The 16,227-nt window shown below is 27.7% G+C and overlaps 1 protein-coding gene across 1 annotated transcript; it reads left to right on the top strand.

Moving 5' to 3' along the window:
• The first annotated feature begins 2,385 nt into the window (after positions 1–2,385).
• Positions 2,386–4,548, top strand: LOC133038462 (uncharacterized). Its single transcript, XM_061116624.1, has 8 exons — positions 2,386–2,703; positions 2,805–3,008; positions 3,102–3,194; positions 3,294–3,392; positions 3,464–3,745; positions 3,974–4,060; positions 4,160–4,399; positions 4,504–4,548. The coding sequence occupies exons 1-8, from the start codon at positions 2,386–2,388 to the stop codon at positions 4,546–4,548; spliced, it is 1,368 nt and encodes a 455-aa protein (XP_060972607.1).
• The last annotated feature ends 11,679 nt before the right edge of the window (positions 4,549–16,227 follow it).

Raw genomic sequence — 16,227 nt, 5'->3', positions numbered from 1 at the left:
AAACAAAATATATAGAGAAGAAGAAAGGTTGAATTAATAGCTAGTGATAATTTATTTTAAAAAATATATATCTTTACTTCGAAATCCATAGCAATAATAATTTTAAAGCTTGAATCAATAATACAATAATTTCAAACAAATAAAGAAAGTTGGATGGAATTTCACCCATTATTTTTAAAGACAAATAATAATAGTAATTAAAATCAAAAGTTAAAAATACTATTACTTCTACAAAATTTTGTTTTTCACTCACTCTTTAGATTAACAAAGCTGAATACTATTTAATGTGTTTCAATAGAGAGCACTAGATGAAAAAGTAGAGATGTAACAAAATTATATAGTGATTATGCATATATATAGTTTTCTATAAGTCCGAAAATATATTGATAATTTAAGTTTGATTTTTTTAGAAGTAAAATATCTTAAATTAAATATTATTATTTAATAAAAAAATAATATTTATATGTAGTTTATATTTACATGTGATTTAAAATTTAAAATATAACATAATTTAAAGAAAACATTTAATTATTAGGTTGAATTTATTTAAAATATATTAAAACTAGATAGTTACGTGTAAAAAAAAGGGCTAGATTCTTATACATATAATATATAATAGTTTTAGTATTTAAAAAAAAAATCTAAAGCGTTGATTAAGGAAAAAAATATTTTTCAAATTAAAAAAAAAGGAACAGAACGAAAAAGGGGGAAAGTAACCCGCCTAAATCATTTTCACCAAAGCTATTGAGAATTGAACAGTGAACCGTCTCTCCTCTCTCTCCTAAACTGGCTCCTCTCATTGTAAATGGTATTTTGAAATTTTGATTTTGGTTTTCTTTTTCATCATTTTTCTAAGATTTACATTTCAAAATCTAACAATTTGATTTGGTTTTTTTTGTTCAGCTTTTGAAGCTGAACACCAGTACCGGTAAATGCCTCTTACTCTCATGGTGCCTCTTTTTTGTGCATCCTCTTTCTTTCTGTGATTATTAATACCCACTGGAGAAGTAGAAGAGCTCGGCCATATATTTTAGTGTACAGTTATATATATAAATATATATATATTATATTAAGAACTGGATCTTTTAGTTATTATAAAATGAGAAATTTTTCTGCTCTTAATTTGTTTGTACTTTGATAATTTGCTGAACTATCTGAAAAGAGGCATAGTAGGACTGAGAATTCATGCCACATTCATTCTTGTATTCAAGCTATAATGAAGAATGGATTACTAATTCTTAATCAGGAGGAAAGAATCATAAACTATTGTTTTCTGATACCCTTTCAAGATACTGATCAGTAGTTAAAAAGTGGTTGGTGCAATACATTGTTTGCTTTGCATTCAAGACCAACTACTCTACTGAGGCTACAATTACAAAGAGAAAGTTAGTTTTGACTTGAGTTTTCAAGTCTTTCTTTGTAGGCTGATTGTCTATTTCTTTTATATTATTGAAACTTTTCCTTTAGTAAATATAAATATATATACATATATGTATGTGTATGTGTATCTATGCATCAGGTAGGAAAATAAGAAAGAGTGAAAAATAAAACATGTTAGGCCATTAAAATGAATTGAGAGGAACATTAATTATGTATGAATCCTTTCAATATTTATGTTTGGTGAATAAGTGTGAATAATATTGATCATAAGAATCTAAGAGCCTGTACAAAACCAGTTTCAACACTCATTACAATCATCTATTATAGTTTTTGACAAATATTTTTGAGTCATAGTTGGTCATTTTTACTAACTCCTTTGTATAAGAATTTTACAATGTAATTTTTTGTTTACTTATTGTTGTTTTCTTTTAACACTATTATTAATTGGTTGTAAGTTGTTGATATGTCTCATGTCATTTCGTGTGTGCTATATATTGTATATATAGTGGGAAATTTATGGTCAATTGATCTTACATTTCTTAGATGATGATGATGCTTAATTGGTTTGACTTCTCCTTGTTGTCACTTCTGTATTTTCATAGTCATTAGAATAAGCGAACAATTATATTTATAGAGCTTCTACCAATGATACATTATGAGTTTTCAAGTCTTTCTTTGTAGGTTGGTTGTGTTTTTTCATGTTATTGAAAATTTTCTTTTACTCAATTTTATATATATATATATATATGCATCAGATAAGAAAAACAGAAATAGAGAATGTTTTATAAATAGAACATGTTAGGCTATTTCAACTTTTCAAGGGTCAAAATAGATATTAATTATGTTTTAAGCAATTATGGTTTGACATCCTCTTTGTTATTACTTTTTCTTATAGTTTTACTCTGGCGTACTTTATTTTCTTTTTCATTTCAGTTGACATTGTAGTCCATAGAATTTCATTGTTGCTTTGAATAATTATGATAGATTTATAATTATTTTGTAGGTATGGATCAATATATGCGATATAGATTGGCTGAACATGATGAAGATTGTGTAGAATCATTTACAGATTTGTTGACAGTTAATAATGGTAAAAAGAATACTAGAGGTGCGACACAAATGCGTGATATTTGGGGTAATCGTGATGGTAAAAAAGTACAAATCACATGTAATGAATATGGGCAGCCACATGATAAAAACGCAAGCAGACTTACAAATTTTATTGGGACATTAGTACGAGATGGAAAAAATGCTCTAATTAACTATAAGAGTTGGCATAAGGTACCAGACAAATATAAAGATAGAATGTGGAAAATTATACAGGTAAAAATTATTATTTTACTTTTATTTAATATCGCATTTTAGATCATTAGCTGAAGTAATTTTGACATTCCTATTACTATTGTATGCTTTAAAACTTCTAGGAAAATTTTGATATTCCTCCTTTGGCAGAAAATTGGACTATGCGGTCTTGTGGTAAGGAACTTAAAAATTGGAAAGCTTTTCTGAAGAAAACTTATTATTCAGAAACTTTATCTTTTGAGGAGCAAAAAAGATATAAGGACAAAAGAGTATATGATGGGCAATGGGAGGAATTAATAAAATATTGGGCAACAGATGATGCAAAGGTACTTTTTATTTTCATATTTAATTGAGTATATTGTTTTGATCATATTTCATGAATTTAATATTTATTAAGTGTAATTTATATATTGTTTTAGAAAAGGAGTGCCACAAACAAGGCTAGTCGTAGTCAAAAGAAATACAATCATACAACTGGCACAAAAAGTTTTGCACAAATTAGAGATGCACAGGTAAACTACAAAATTATTTTAGAATGTAAATTGAACATTGCTTTGTAATTATCCGTATTTTGATTAATATTTAACTGCAACTAATATTTTTATTTGTAGAAAAAGAATGGTGGAAGTACACCGACACGTGCTGATATGTTTAAAATCTGTTATACAAAAAAAGATAAAAGTGTAACTGATACAACAAAAGAAGTAATGGTATGATTGAATAATTTTTAATTTATGCCTACCATTTTGTTTTATTATTTCTTAACTTATATTAATGATAGGTACAATTACAAGAGAAACAAGAGTTGAATGAGGATGTATCAAAGGAAAGGAGTATGAATGACACTTTCTCTGAGGTAATGGGTAAAGAAAAATACGGATCAGTCCGTATGTACGGTTTTGGTGTTTGCCCATCCGACGTATGGGAAAATAAATCCACTAAGAGAGGAAATCAAAGGAAGTATATACAGACTCTAGAAGCTGAATTAAAAGAATTAAGATCTCTAGTTCAAACCAACAAACATGACTACAATGCAAATGACACATCTATTATACCGGACATGGTTAGACCTTTAATCTCTCTATTTTTTTTTAAAAATTATCTATCTTTAGTTTTTATTATTCCTCAATATTTTTTAATATTTAGAACTGAATATATTTATGTACAGGCTCTTAACTACAATCGGGATGTCACTTCTTCACAACTCGTTAAGTTTTAATTTTTCAAATGATATAATAAAAAGAATTACTAACCAATGAAATATGTTATTGATATTTAATTACATATGTAGGCAAAAAAGTCGTGTACATCACATAACAAGGAATCTCAACGCCAATTGTGGTTTTCATCATCAGCATATGATACTCCAGTTATTGAGGTACATATTAATATAATTACAGAGTTTAGATATTATTTAAATATCAAAAAAAATTATTTATAAAAAATATATTTTGTTATGTCATGATTTATTGTGTAGGTTGGTGAAATGGTTAATCTTAAAAGCGTTGCTGCTGATCCTGAAACAATTGCTATTGGTCTAGTTGTTAGTAAAGATTCATCAAAAGAAGTTGGAGGTAAAGAGCTCGGAGATCATTATTCTGAAGTTGTTGTTCAAGTTTGTATCAAACCCGACGAAGAATTAATTAGACCATGTGGACAATACAAGACAATCAGTGAAGTTGTTGGAGCACCTATTGCATGGCCGACAACATTTTTGGTAACTTGAATACAATTTTAAAGTTATCATCTTTCATCAAATATCATTATATATGTATACGAACAATTGTTCATTTGTTATTTATTATGCTAAAATTTATGCAGGTTTCACGAAAATCAGATAAACAACTTCATGATTCAATGATGTGACTTTATTAACATAAAGAAAAGATTATGTTTATTGATTTTTTTTCATTAATGTTGTATAGATAGTTTGTATATAATTTTCATTATTATTGGTTATGTTTATTGTAAGAATATGAAATTATTAGGTATTATATTTTTATATTGTAAAAATATTTATGTAACAAACTTAAACTTATTTTAGTGCAAGAATGTTTATACAAAATTATTATAATTATTCTCTTTTCTTGTTTAGATTTTTTTTTTTTTTTTGTATATATATATTCCTCTTGTTGATTTACTTAACACAATTTTTTTTTTCTCTGCTGTTATGTTTGTCTTTTTTATATAATTGTTTTTGCTTGCTTTGATTTTACTTTAGGTTTTGTATATCAATCTTTGTTTTACTAAGTTTTGGGGAGTCTTTCATTATTAGACTTCTCCTTCCAATTAAAAAAAATCAACAAAATTTGATTAATGGTTCTATTAATCTATTTTTATATTTCTATTCAACACGAGTCACAATTGCTATATATAAAAAATATATATTTAATTAAATTAAATAAGCCATATAAATATATATAATAATTAAAAAATTATTAAATAATTGATTTTCATATAAAGAAAATTAAATTAAATTTATTTTTAATTAAAATTAAATAATAAATTATAGAAATAAATTTTAGTGGCCTTTTAGGAAAATGTCACTAGTATAAGTTTTGGCATTTTCAAAGTGTCACTAAATTATTTTTTTAAACATTAAACAAATATATAGTAAATATTATAGTGACATTTTAAATTGCCACAATTTATATTTAGGTGACATTTTAAGATGCCACTAAAAAATTAATTAGTGACACTTGTATTTTTAGTCACATTGGTATAGCTTACATTTTATATAAATGTCACTAAAATATAAAATGTCACTAAATATTAGTAATAGTGGCATTTTAAAATGTGACTAATTGGGGTTTTTGGTGTAGTGACTACTTTTTTATTTACATTTATGTAATTTTTATTATTTTAATAGTATATTTAACTATCACATTAAATTATAAAACATTTTTTTTAATTATCTTCCATATTAAAATAATAATAGAATTGATTAAAATAATAATAAAATTAATTATAAAGTTAATAAATATTATTTTTTTAATAAAATATCAAATTTTATATCAAAATTTGACAATTGTGCATTAAAATTAAAATTTGGTATAAATTTATCACAAAGTAGTAAATTTTTACAAGATGATCAATGATCATATATACTTAATACACTTAATAAGATGAAAGCAATCCTTCTCTAATAAGTGTGTTTTGTTAAATTGTTATAGCTTAAAATCTAAGTAATTCTTCAAAATTTTATATCTTCAATTATTTTCATATTATTGTATTGACAATGATATAAAAAAATTATTATAATTGTTAAAATTAAGTAATTCTTCAAAATTTTAATTAACACTACAAATAAATCAATATAATTTTAGTCGTTTTAATATTTTGAAGAGTTTATAAAATTATACTATTTAGTATTATATTTAACTTTTATTAATAATAGCTGCCGCCATGCGGTTTTTAGACTAGCCATTGGTGTGTAGTTGTGCTTGTGTCATACGACCGGCCGGTTTCGTATAGGTATCGCGTTAAAATATCCGATCTATATTTACGTCACTATATATTACATCACTATATACTTAATGCACTTAATAAAGTGAAGACAATTCTCCCATAATTTTGTTATGTTAAGTTAGACCCAATAAATTCCTATTATAGTATCATAGTTGTCCATTTTTGTAATGTTGGATGCCTTTATTTAATATCAAATTATTCACAGTTATTTGACATGATTCATACTTGTGTGAGGGGGCGTATTAAAATTTCACTAATAAGAGCATCTAAGTAGTGAAAAATTAAAATATAGTTCATTTAATAAATTATAGTGTGTCAAAAAGTGATATAAATTTGACATATAGCAAATTTTATGTCAAATTTAACAAAACATTTGCTATGATGTAAAATTTATACCATAATAAATACACTATTTTTTTCACTTACATTTATGTAATTTTGATTATTTTATTAGTATATTTAATTATCACATTAAATTATAAAATATTTATTGTGGTGTAAATTTTACATCATAAAAAATGTTGTATTAAATTTGGCACAAAATTTACTATGTGTCAAATTTACATTACTTTTTCGCACACTATTAAAGCACATTTTTCATTAAATGAGCTATATTTTAATTTTTCGGCACTTATCTATACTTTTATTAGAGATACTCTTATTCGTGAGATTTTAATACACCCCCTCACACAAGTGTGAATCATGTCAAATAACTGTGAATAATTTGATATTAAATAAAGGCATCCAACATTACAAAAATGGACAACTATGATACCATAACAGGAATTTATTGGGTCTAACTTAACATAACAAAATTATGGGAGAATTGTTCTCACTTTATTAAGTGCATTAAGTATATAGTGATGTAATATATAGTGACGTAAATATAAATTGGGTATTTTAACGCGATACCTATACGAAACCGGTCGGATGACACAAGCACAACTACACACCAATGGCTAGTCTAAAAAGCATGTGGCATGGCGGCGACTATTATTAATAAAAGTTAAATATAATACTAAATAATATAATTTTATAAACTATTAAAACGACTAAAATTATTTTAATTTATTTGTAGTGTTAATTAAAATTTTGAAGAATTACTTAGATTTTAACAATTATAATAATTTTTTATATCATTTGTCAATACAATAATATGAAAATAATTGAAGATATAAAATTTTGAAGAATTACTTAGATTTTAAGCTATAACAACTTAACAAAACACACTTATTAGAGAATGATTGCTTTCATCTTATTAAGTGTATTAAGTATATATGATCATTGATCATCTTGTAAAAATTTACTACTTTGTGATAAATTTATACCAAATTTTAATTTTAATGCACAATTGTCAAATTTTGATATAAAATTTAATATTTTATTCTTTCTTGGATTCTATCATTGAAACTATTAAAAATAATATTTAATAACTTTATAATTAATTTTATTATTATTTTAATATGGAAGATAATAAAAAAAATAAATGTTTTATAATTTAATATGATAGTTAAATATACTAATAAAATAATAAAAATTACATAAATGTAAATAAAAAGTAGTGTATTTATTGTGGTGTAAATTTTACATCATAATAAATGTTGAACTAAATTTAGACAAAATTTGCTATGTGTTAAATTTACATTATTTTTTGGCACACTATTAAAGCACATTTTTTTATTAAATGAGCTATATTTTAATTTTTCAACTCTTATTTATACTTTCATTGGAAATACTCTAATTAGTGAGATTTTAATACGCCTCCTCACACAAGTATGAATCATGTCAAATAATTGTGAATAATTTAATATTAAATAAAGGCATCCAACATTAAAAATGGACAACTATAATACTATAATAGGAAATGTATTGGGTCTAACTTAACATAACAAAATTATGGGAGGATTGTTCTCACTTTATTAAGTGCATTAAGTATATAGTGATGTAAATATAAATCGGGCATTTTAACGCGATACGAAATCGGTCGGATGACACAAGCACAATTACACACCAATGGCTAGTCTAAAAAGCATATTGCATGGCGGCGACTATTATTAATAAAACTTAAATATAATATTGTATAGTATAATTTTATAAACTATTAAAATTATTAAAATTATATTAATTTATTTGTAGTGTTAGTTAAAATTTTGAAGAATTACTTAGATTTTAATAATTATAATAACTTTTTATATCATTGTCAATACAATAATATGAAAATAATTGAAGATATAAAAAATACATATAGTTTAATAATTATATAAAAAAAAAAAAAAGATAAAGCGCAATTTAAGTTAAAATATGAAGGCTAGCTTATTTAAGAAAAATAAATTAGATTGAGTAAAGTACGACATAAATCTGAACCCGAACCTAATACAAAAATATCAATCTTGAACTTTAATGGGCATACACAACTCATATTTTGAAAAATATGATAAAAAATATGGATATTGGCAGCTAAACTACCTGAACTTTACGATTTGTAACACTTAACCACAAAAATCGAATTTTTGGCGGCTAAACTACCTAAACCTTGATTCCGTTTTGCTCTACACACCTCCGTCCAAAAATCACCGTTAAGTGTCACGGTGGACTGTCCACGTGTACACACTTGTACACGTGCAAATTTTTAGTGGTCCACGTAATATTAATTTTAAAAAATAATTATAAATATTTTAAAAAAAAATTTAAAAATCAAAAAAAAAATATGGGTTGAGCCCACCTAGCTAGCATAGCATGCAGACACGCATTTACATATTATTTGTGTGGTTTATCTCACCATCAACGCCTTGGAAAACGTAGGGGTATGTCTCTCTTTGTGCAGTGACAAAATATGTATGCCACAATGGTTATTGTTGTTAAAAATTAAAATTACCTATTTATTTGTGATTAAAGTTAAATTTAAATATTTATATTATAAATATTTATTATTTATTATTTATTTAATGATATTATTTTTATTTATGAGTTTTTATGGTATGTCATTTTTAATGAAAAATTAAAATTCTATTTTAAATGATTTATCTTTTGTACTCATCCCACCACTAGGGAAATATGCAAGGATAAGTGTGGGAACGGGATTAAAATACTAAACGGAAGTTGAGTTACGAAAGTAGTTTTTTTTCTCACCTATTAATTGCTATTACTTGCCCTATTTGACAAACCTATTGTGACATGTTTATCCTTGTCAAACCGTGGTAGAGAAACTAAACCCTAACTTTCCTCCGCTGACATCGAACAGAAAATGGAGCTATTTGTGTCCTTGGGTTGCTTACCAATTACCAAATCAGGGTGCCAACATTCAATCGGGGGCATACGTCGAAGAGCTAAAATCAAAATGGAGAATTTCAAGTTTTCGGGGCACATGAAATCACCACTGACATCGAACCTAGCTAAGCCAAAAATTTTAATGTACATGCATGCATTGTCGCATTGACAGTTGTTCCAGCTGACCTCACAAACCATATGCGTGTTGCTAGCCCGCTATGAGGTTGCACTTAAAATTTGGCTCATTTCTGAGATGGTACGAGTGCTATTAAGAAAAAAAAATATTTATATATATCTAATCAAAATTGAACAAATAATGGATCAGATACGACAACAATCGAACATGACCAAATTAGTTTGATATTGTTGTTTACTCATTACCTCATAAGTGAAACTGAAAAGGTGCTAATTATAGGATGCAACAGGAAGGAATCTGATCAGGACTAGATCAACAGAAGACTTTCTGACGCACATACATCACCTATGACCTACCCACAATAGTTATATGTTATCGATGTTGGCCACAATAGTAATTAATATCGTAAGACACGTAAATTTTGTGAATAAAATAAGATGTCGTTTGGTAACATTTTTGTTTTCTAATTTTTTAATCACAAAATGAAAGTAAATTTTTTATTTTTAAAAATTTTGCTTTTGACAAAAAAAATATGTTATGTAACCACTTTTGTTTTTTAATTAATGGATATTAGGCCAAGAAATCGCCACTAACATCGAACCTAAGCCAAAAATATTAATGTACATGCAGCATGCATTGACAGTTGTTCCACCTGACCTCACAAACCATATGCGTGTTACGAGGAGGCTATGAGGTTGCACTAACATTTGCCTCATTTCTGAGATGGTACGAGTGCTATTAAGAAAAAAAATATTTATATATATCTAATCAAAATTGGACAAATAATGGATCAGATACAACAACAATCGAACATGACCAAATTAGTTTGATATTGTTGTCCACTCATTACCTCATAAGTGAAACTGAAAAGGTGCTAATTATAGGATGCAACAGGAGGGAACCTGATCAGGACTAGATCAACACAAGACTTTCTGACGCACATACATCACCTATGACCTACCCACAATAGTTATATGTTATCGATGTTGGCCACAATAGTAACACTACTACAAAAACCCCCTTTAGAGGCGGTTTTTAAGTCCTTTTAGCGTCGGTTTTCGCAAAATTCGCTACCGACGCTGATCAGGGCGACGCTAAAGGGTTTATATGAACCGACGCCATAGGGGTACATATGGCGTCGATTTTTATAAAATAACCGACTCCATAGGGGTTTCCTAAAAAAAATTTCAGCTTTAATTAATATATTTTTTACATTTATTAAAAATCTAAATTTATTTTTGTATTATTAATTAAATTAAATTAAAGCATAAATAAAATTAAATTAAAAAGTTGAATAAATACAAATTTACATTACTCTAAGTGTTTGTATATTAGGTATTTTTTTTATTAATATTTTATATTTTATAATATGTGTTTGTATTCTAGTATTTAGTATTATTTTTATAATTTTTTAAGTTGTATTTTATATAATAATTAGTATATTGAATAATAAAATAATATGTAATATTTAAATTTTTATGTAATTTAATATTTTTATACATTTAAATTTTATAATATGGGTTTGTATTTTTCTAGTATACTATTATTATTTTTATAATTTTTTAAGTTATGTTTTGTATAATAATTAATTTATTGAATAATAAAATAATGTGTAATATTTTAATTTTTATGTAATTTAATATTTGTATACATTTAAATTTTATAATATGGGTTTGTATTTTTCTAGTATATTAGTATTATTTTATAATTTTTTAAGTTATGTTTTGTACAATAATTAGTTTATTGAATAATAAAATAATGTGTAATATTTTAATTTTATGTAATTTAATATTTTTATACATTTAAATTTTATAATATGGGTTTGTATTTTTCTAGTATATTAGTATTATTTTTATAATTTTTTAAGTTATGTTTTGTATAATAATTAGTATATTATCCCAATATTTTTGTATTTTTTTTAGCTTACTATATCTATCCTTAACACTCAACAATATCTATCCTATGTATTAATATTATTCGAAAACTACTCTAAGTATTTAAGGATTATCTAAATATATATAAAAAAAATATTCTTATAAAAGTAAGTTAAAGAAAACATACCTTATACCAAAAATTATGTACTTGACTTCCGATAAAGTCACTTCCGATAAAATCCTGACAACCAAGTTTAAGAGAAACTAAAATCAAATATTATCCTAAATCTACCAAAATTTCGGCAGCATAACGGCTATAATTGAACGTTTCCAAAAGATTTAAACCTATTAATAACATTTTCCTAACACCATTAATAAACAAAATTTGAGAACCTTTCAAATATGAACTTTGACATTGATAATCATGCTACTAACACGAACATGTTTTGAGTCAAATATAAAGACCTACTAAGTATAATAAATGCATAGACACATCAATTAGATTATACAAGACAAGTGCCTAAAGTAACAAACAAAGCAAATGTCACCTAATTTCACGAACATGTTTTGAGTCAAATATAAAGACCTACTAACACGAACATGTTTTGAGTCAAATATGAATGTGTTATGTCACCTAATTTCTTACAACTAGCGAGTAATAACCTAGTTATTTATGTTATGTACTTTTCCTTTGATATTTATGTTTTTTATAATAAAATTTAATCCAAATTCTACCGAAATTTTGGCAGCATAACGGCTGTAATTGGACGTTCCCAAGAATTTTAAAAGTGCCTAAAGTAACAAATATAACAATACAGAACAAAGAAACTAACATAAACAATACAAAATTTATCCACCCATCCGACCGCAGTACATGTATTCGCAGAACCTACTTCACTACGGATGAATATTTAAGATATTCAAACTCAACTAAGCATGCATTGATAATTAATTATACTAACAAAAGGTTAGCACATGGATATACCTATTGCAAATCCGATCAACACCGAAATATGTCGACCCTCAAATATTAGCACACAACCTATAACATAATGCAAATATACAACCAATTTAAAATTTTAATTATTAAATTACTTACTAGTTATTAAACAAAGTAGCAAGTTACTAGCTAGTTACTAATTTCCATAGTTAATTTTTTTAAAAATAACTTATAAATATATATACATATATAATCAATTATATATTCACACTACCATTATTTTAAAAACTTTATCTCTAAACTAATTAAATTCCTACTACTTCTCATTTTCATTCACAACAAATATATATACAATACAAATACACAAAATACACAAATAGTATATACACACAAGATATATATTAACACATATTCAATAATAAAACACAAAATATATACATATATATTATATATCAAGTTAATAAATATTTACCTTATAAACGCAATCCGGCGATAAAATGCTACAAAAATCCAACCACCTCTAGAACACACACAATATAATATTAATAAAATAAAAAAATTCTAAAAAAAATTTACAAAAATGAAATAATACCAATGTACATAAAGAAAATGAATAGAAAGCATATTTATATCTTAATGGACGTTGAGACTCAACGTTTTCTCCCCTAAAATCGGTGGCCGGAGTTATACCCACTACCTTTCTTTATAATAGGTTCGGTTTGGTATATAGAGGGGAAAAAACTAAACTTTTTTATAGTATAGGTTTAGGTATAGAAAATAGAAGATTTTAAGACAAAAATGGGGTAAAATGGTTAAGAAATGAGGGAGAATGAGGTTGTTTTAGTGGTGGTTGGCGAGGGTTTTTTCGTGGGTTTGGGGCTGCTGTGGGTGGTTGTTCATCGTGTTCAGCAAGGTGTGAAATGAGGAAGTGAGGAAGACGAAGCAGAAAGGGTCTGATATATAACCCTATGGCGTTGATTGATACCTAATAACCGACGCCATAGGGTTATATAAAAAAACCCTGATTTTCTCAACCCCCAACCGACGACATAGATATATATACATTCTATACCTACGGTTTTTACCAAAAAACCGCCTCTAAATGTCAATGGAGATATTTTCACCCCCTTTAGCTTCCCTTTTTATAAATTGGGTTGAAAAAATGGAAGCTAAAGGCTTACATTGTAGTAGTGTAATATCGTAAGACACGTAAATTTTGTGAATAAAATAAGATGTCGTTTGGTAACACTTTTGTTTTCTAATTTTTTAATCACAAAATGAAAGTAAATTTTTGGTTTTTAAAAATTTTGCTTTTGAAAAAAAAAATGTGTTATGTAACCACTTTTGTTTTTTAATTTTAATAACAGAAAACAAAAGTGTGTTCGGTAAAATTCATTTTTATTATTATTTTTGATTTTATTTACGTCGGGTATAGGTCCGGGGTCGGATTTGGGTGCAAGTCAGAGGTCGGGTTCAGCGCCAGGGCCGTGGGGGGATTTGGGTCTGGGTCTGATCGAAGTCCAAGATATTGATTAAGAAAAAAAAAAACCTGTTTAAAAAAATATTGAAAGTGATTTTTTTTTATTTTTAAAATTTTGATTCTCAATTAAAAAATTGAAAAGTAAAAACAGTCTTATAGAACATGTTTTTGAAAAATATTATCACTTTTTCAATTTTAAAAACAGAAAACTGATTAAAAAAGTGTTACCAAACTGCACCTAAGTTAATATTATATTTTGCTTAAATTTTATAATTTTGTTCTAATGTACAACAGCTAAAATAAATTTTTTTAATAGAAATTGTAAAAGAAATCAACTAAAAGATATTATATTTATATTAAAAATATATAAGAAAAATTATATTAAATATCTATTTTATATAAAATATAGTTATGTATAGAATTCTTAGTTTAAGAGTATTTTTTAATTCTCTATATTAACTTTAACAAAATAAACTATTACTTAACAAGATATCCTTTCTCAAACTAACGTTGTTGCTCGTGTGATGTGGTTGTTGTCTCTCATATGACATCTTCAGTTAAGGTCTCTCATATATAATATTGCCACCGTCTTTTGCAATTAGCTCTCGCTAAAATCTCTTACAATTGTAATTTGTAGTTCATTTGTCTCTTTTTTTTAAAAAAAAAAAAAATGAAAAGCATATTTGTTATAAGATAAAAAGCAGTTAGACCTCATGGTCAGAATAATAGAGACTGGGATATCACCAAATCTCAGGTGAGCAAATGCCTACTTGGCCACATTATGAGCTGCAAAATTACATGTTCTACTGACATGCGTAAAAATACAACTAAAAAACGAGGGAGAAGATCTATTACAAAAGGAGCGATAGTTCTCAAGAGCCCAATGAGGATCCTTCCCACTAAGCGCATTGAGCACCACACTCGAGTCATTCTCCACAATAACAAACTTCGCACCGATGTCCAGTGCCACCGTAACAGCCAAGCAGCGGGTCGTCGCTTCTCCACACAACACATCAAAAAAATCCAACCGATCCGTATGAATTCGGATCACCCTGCCCATGTGATCCCTAGCCACAACAACAGAATACATGCTATATGACCCCACTCTGATATCACAGTTCAGCTTCATCCAGTAGTGAGGAGGGGGACACCAGGCCTCCATGCAATATGGGGTAGGTGGAGGGAAAAGAGAAGTATTCAAATCTACCAAAAAAAAAGTACAAATAGAGTCAATACACTTCTTCATATCAACCGGACAGTTGTTGTATACCTTATCATTATGGGTCCGCCAGATGGTGTCAACCACGATAGAAGCATAAAGAAAACTATCTTCAGCATTAATACCCTTGTGTTTCAAATTCCAGATGAATTTCACCCAGTCCCAAAGGCGAATGCTTGTATTGCAAACAGGATAAATACCCCACGGAGAGGACCGCCACAGGTGAAATGTTACTTCACAAGACAGAAACAAGTGTTCAAAAGATTCCTCCCCCAACCCACAAAGAGGGAAGTTAGAATCCTCAATAAGAAACCTACTACTGATCACCGACCTAACAGGGAGGGCTCTGGACAGGATACACCATCAGAGGACCTTATGACGCTCCAAGATTTTACTAATCCAAAGCATGTTCTAGAGGGAAGGAGCAATGTCACAGTGAGGAGACCTCTCCTTGGCGTGGGTAAGGTAAGCAGACTTACACGAAAATTGGCCAGTACTTTTTCAGAGTCCAAACCCACCTATCCTTGCCAAGACCCGAGGGATTACCACCCTTTAAGATTACAACAATCGTCTCATGGTCAAAGAGACTATTGAGTTTACAGATGTCCCAATTACCATTATTTAACAAGATATCAGCAACCTTAGTAACACCAGCATCAGGGGCACCAATGGGCTTCCGGAAAAAGCCTTCGCTATGAGGGATCCAAGGGTCCCCCCAAATGTCTGTATCTCTACCATCACCAACCAACTTACAATAAGCACCTTTCTTTAAGATAAAATTAGCTTTGACAACATTCTTCCAAGATTTGGCAACACAGTGACTTGCACCCAATCAGCATGTTCCACCCCCATTTAGCCAAAAAAAGTCAGGTTCATTTCCTTAGTCTTCCGGAAACCAAGACCCCCAAAAGATTTAGGAAGGCACAGCTTATCCCAAGCTCTTAAGTGAAGACCATGGTTTCCCCTTTCAAAACCCCACCAAAAGTCACGCACCAAGTCATCAATTTTACTAACAAGGCAGTTTGAAAGTTTAGTAGTTTGCATAGCATACATAGGCAAAGACAGGCCTACAGATTTTATGAGGGTAGCACGCCCTGCCTTCAACAAGGTTTTTGCCTTTGAGCCTTGAAGCTTTGAAGATTCTCCTGTTGGAAATATTTT

Source organism: Cannabis sativa, chromosome 5 (assembly GCF_029168945.1).
Source record: "Cannabis sativa cultivar Pink pepper isolate KNU-18-1 chromosome 5, ASM2916894v1, whole genome shotgun sequence".
Classification (NCBI taxonomy): domain Eukaryota; kingdom Viridiplantae; phylum Streptophyta; class Magnoliopsida; order Rosales; family Cannabaceae; genus Cannabis; species Cannabis sativa.
This window is presented reverse-complemented; position numbering and strand designations above follow the sequence as displayed.